At 62.8% G+C, this 4578-nt stretch overlaps 1 protein-coding gene across 1 annotated transcript; it reads left to right on the top strand.

Annotated features, from left to right (window-relative positions):
* Positions 1-1521: 1521 nt before the first annotated feature.
* On the top strand, positions 1522-4393 carry GSE1 (Gse1 coiled-coil protein). The gene is made up of 5 exons (XM_009882807.1): positions 1522-1587; positions 1728-2097; positions 2570-2836; positions 3250-3353; positions 4159-4393. Exons 1-5 carry the CDS (start codon positions 1522-1524, stop codon positions 4291-4293), a joined length of 942 nt encoding a protein of 313 aa, XP_009881109.1. The 3' UTR covers positions 4294-4393.
* The last annotated feature ends 185 nt before the right edge of the window (positions 4394-4578 follow it).

Here is a 4578-nt window from a genome sequence, read left to right as displayed (position 1 = left end):
CCCCCCCCCCCAGCCAGCACCGGCACCTGGCGGTGGTGGTGGTGGCGGTGGCGGCGGCGGCTGGTGGGTCTCCCAGGGATGCCGGCAGCCCGCGATGCAAACGTTCCCGCAAGCCGAGCAGCTCGGTAAATCCTCCGCTGTAGACATGCCCAATTAATAAATGATGAACTGAGGCTAATAAGCGGGCTTTAAATATTAATGGGACTGCGCGAGCGGGGATAAGAACGGCAGCGAGGAGGAGACGGAGCGCTGCAGGGGGGGCAGGTGTTGCCGTTCCCCCTCCAGCGGGGATGGGGGGGCTCAGCCGCAGCCTTCCCCCGGCCGTGCCCCATTAACCCTCCTGTTGAGCCCCCACCAACAATCCCAAAGCGATGCTGAGTGGGGTAGCGGGGGTGGGCGATGGCCCCCAGGGTCCCACAGCTGGCAGAGGGGGGACAGGGCTCCATTGGGAGGGGGAACCCCCCACTCTGCTGGGATCCACACTGGACCCCCACTGCTCCCCCCACAGCATCCCACCCCGCTGCAGCGTCACCCTGCTGTGCCCCTGTCCCCCGTGGAGTCCCAGTGGGTTGCCCTGGGTCCCAGCAGATTCCCTGGGGTCCCAGCAAGTCCCTGCAGGGTCTCCATCATCTCCCCAGTCTCACCTCAGCCTCTCCCCATCCCCAGGTTACTACTACGACCTGGACGACTCTTGCGACGACAGCGACGAGGAGGAGGTGCGGGCCCATCTCCGCTGCGTGGCTGAGCAGCCCCCGCTGAAGCTGGACACGTCCTCCGAGGTACCGCTGGCGCTCACTGTCCCCTGTCCCCCTGGGAAGCAGCCCCTCCTTGGGCACCAGGTCCTGGCACTGCGGTGCAGCCACCATCCCCAGCTGGCTGCAGCGGCGCCAAGGGGTCAGGGATGGGGATGGGGATGGAGATGGGGATGGGGATGGGGCTGAGAATGAGGATGAGGATGGGGATGGGCATGGGGATGATGATGGAAATAGGGATGGGGATGAGTATGAGGATGGGGACCAGTCTGGGGGTGACCCTGCTCTGCTCTCCCCCTTGGCGCCCCAGAAGCTGGAATTCCTGCAGCTCTTCGGCCTCACCACGCAGCAGCAGAAGGAGGAATTGCTGAGCCAGAAGCGGCGCAAGCGCCGGCGGATGCTGCGGGAGAGGAGCCCCTCGCCGCCGACGGTGCAGAACAAGCGCCGCACGCCTTCCCCGCGCCTCCCGCTCTCCACCCGCTACAGCCCCGATGAGATGAACAACAGCCCCAACTTTGAGGAGAAGAAGCGCTTCCTCACCATCTTCAACCTCACGCACATCAGCGCCGAAAAGAGGAAAGGTAACAGCTATGCCCCGTGCATGCTTGGAGCTGACCCCAGCTGGTGGGCGGGGGGGTGTCCCTGGTTTGGGGGTGCCGTGGAGGGGTCCCACCTGGGGCCGTGAGCTTGCTCTGCTGAGCAGAGGCTACACTAAACCTCAGCTTCCCATCCTGCAGACAAGGAGCAGCTGGTGGAGATGCTCCAGGCCATGAAGCAGAAGACCACGCCAGCCAGAAAAGCCCCCGGGGGGCCACCCCCAGTGCCCCCCCCGCCGGTAAGCACCCCCTGGTCCTCCCCTGGTTCTTGGCTGGCTGGGAGCATCCCCTGCCCAGCGGGATGGGGGGCACGGCTTTGCTTTGTGGGTGACACAGAACCCCACCGGTAACCGACTCCGCTCCTCCTCTACCCAAAGAGCCACCGGTGCCGCCGCTCCTGCTGGATCCAGATAAACCCGTGGGCATCGCTGTCTCCGTGCCGGAGGGGCAGAAGACGGCAGAGCCCGGCAGGTTAGACCAGCTGAGACCCCAAGAGCTACCGAGGGCTAAGGAGTCGGCCGCCGTGCCGGCAGAGAAACCCCGGCTGAGCGATGGGCACCCTGGGAAGAAGGCACTGAGCATCCTCAGCTACGTCAGGGGTCCCCTCCCCAAGGACATCCCGGTGCCGCTGTCCCACAGCATGAACGGCAAGAGCAAGCCCTGGGAGCCCTTCATCGCCGAGGAGTTCGCCCACCAGTTCCACGAGTCGGTGCTGCAGTCCACCCAGAAGGCGTTGCAGAAGCACAAAGGTAACGGCAGGGATGGGAGGGAGCGGGCTGGGTACCACCGGGGCAGCATCCCAGCAGGGTTGGCGGGGGGGCGGGTTACAGGCAGGAGACCCCCCTCGTATTCCACCCTGGGGATGTGAAAACCACCAGCAGCCTTGTTGCTGGAGAATCCCAGGAGCATATTGAAGAAGCTAAAAAGAAGGTGTTGGGATAATACAGCTCCATCCCCCCCCCCACCTTCAACTCATTTGTTTCAATAAATGAGGAAAATAAAGTTACCCCGGTGCACAGGGGGTGATGAAAAACCCGTGGAAGATGCTGCAGCCCCCCCCAAAATGGCCCGGGGGTGGCAAATTAGTACCGCGAGGTGAGCGTGTTTCTCGATGGCAGCCTCGGGGAGGGCAGCGCTGGGGAGGGGGATGCAGGGGGTGGGAAGGGGGACGCGGAGGGTGGGCAGGGGGCTGATGCTCGGTGCCCGCAGGGGGGACGGCAGCGCTGACGGCGGAGCAGAACCACAAGCTCGACGCCTCCATCCACTACAACATCCCCGAGCTGCAGGCCTCCAGCCGCCTGGCTGCCCCCTCGCACAACGGCACGGCCGAGGGGCCGCTGCCCCACCGGGCGCTGCCCCCGCTGCCCCACGACTCAGCCTCCGAGGAAGAGGAGGAGGAGGAAGAGGAGGAAGAAGAGGAGGACTACCCCAGGCCCAAGTGGCAAGGGATCGAGGCAATTTTTGAAGCTTACCAGGAACATATAGAAGGTAGGGGATGGGAGGGGATCAAGGGAGGGTAAACCCCCACTTTTTGCCATAGTTTCCCCTGGGTGACACCACTCCGTACCCTGACCGGGCATCTCTGGGTCCTGCTGGGACGGGCTGAGGAAGCACTGGTGGCTCCCTGGCACTGCAGGAGCAGCACAAAAGCAAGAGGCGCTGGTGAAAATTGATGTATATGTGAAAAATTCATGTATTTACAGCTGCCCAGCATCCTCCCAGTGGGACCTGGAGGTTCCCTGCAAGCAGCGCAGGGGCTGGGGATGCTCTGGGGTGCTGGAAGCTCACTGGGCAGAGCCGCGCGCAGGGCTGGCATCCTCCGCGGTGCTTGGGCATGGTCCTGCGCCGTGCAAGGAGCCGGAGGACCTGGCGCTCACCCCCTCTCCTTTCGGGCCTTGCAGAACAAAACCTGGAGCGCCAAGTGCTGCAGACCCAGTGCCGGCGGCTGGAGGCCCAGCACTACAGCCTGAGCCTGACGGCAGAGCAGCTTTCGCACAGCATGGCGGTGAGTGGGGCCGGGGTAACCGGCCTTGGCGACGCACCCGACCTCCTGGGCACCTGGCCTCGGCGAGGCACCCCAGTCCTCCCATAGAGGCACCCAGTCCTCCCGCAGAGGCTCCTATCCCCTGCAGTGCCACGTCTTCCTGCAGTGCTCCATCCCCTGCAGTGCCCCATCTTCCTATAGTGATGCATCTGCATTTCCCCATCCTCCTGCAGTGCCCCATCCTCCTATAGTGATGCATCTCCTGCAGTGCCCCATCGTCCTGCAGTGCCCCATCGTCCTGCAGTGCCCCATCGTCCTGCAGTGCCCCATCGTCCTGCAGTGCCCCATCGTCCTGCAGTGCCCCATCGTCCTGCAGTGCCCCATCGTCCTGCAGTGCCCCATCGTCCTGCAGTGCCCCATCGTCCTGCAGTGCCCCATCGTCCTGCAGTGCCCCATCGTCCTGCAGTGCTCCATCCTCCTGTGGTACCCCATCCTCCTGCAGTGCCCCATCCCCTCCAGTACCCATCCTCCTGCAGTGCCCCATCCTCCTATAGTGATGCATCTGCATTTCCCCATCCTCCTGCAGTGCCCCGTCCCCTGCAGTGCTCCATCCTCCTGCAGTGCCCCATCCCCCTATCATGATGCATCTCCTGCATTTCCCCATCCTCCTGCAGTGCCCCATCCTCCTGCAGTGCTCCGTCCCCTGCAGTGCCCCCCACCCTTTTCCCCCACATTCCCCAGGGGATATCCAGGCGAACCCGGCTCCCCGCACCGCTGGCCCACTGCCTGCCCTGACTGTGTGTCTTCTCCCCTTCGCCGCCTGCAGGAACTAAGGACCCAGAAGCAGAAGATGGTCTCGGAGCGCGAGTGCCTGCAAGCCGAGCTGGATCACCTGCGGAAGTGCCTTGCCTTGCCTGCAATGCAGTGGTCTAGGGGTTATTTCAAGGGGTATCCCAGGTGACGCTCCTTGGGCTAGGCCGAACATATAGTCTAGAAATAATAATCTATTTTATTACCTTGAATATTTAATATTTTTCACTGGGAGGTTTGAAGCTAAAAAAATAAAATTAAAAAAAAAAAACAAAAAAAAACAAACGAGAGAAAAAAACAAACAAACAAAAAACAAAACAAAACGGAGAATGTGCCATGCATGAAGCAAAGGAGCACGGGAACCGGGAGCCCACCCGACGGCGAGCAGACCCCTCCCCGTCCCCGTCCCCTGCCACGCCGCCGGCCCTCTGCAAGC

The sequence above is a fragment of the Charadrius vociferus genome, unplaced genomic scaffold (genome assembly GCF_000708025.1).
Source record: "Charadrius vociferus isolate BGI_N301 unplaced genomic scaffold, ASM70802v2 scaffold714, whole genome shotgun sequence".
Lineage (NCBI taxonomy): Eukaryota > Metazoa > Chordata > Aves > Charadriiformes > Charadriidae > Charadrius > Charadrius vociferus.
This window is presented reverse-complemented; position numbering and strand designations above follow the sequence as displayed.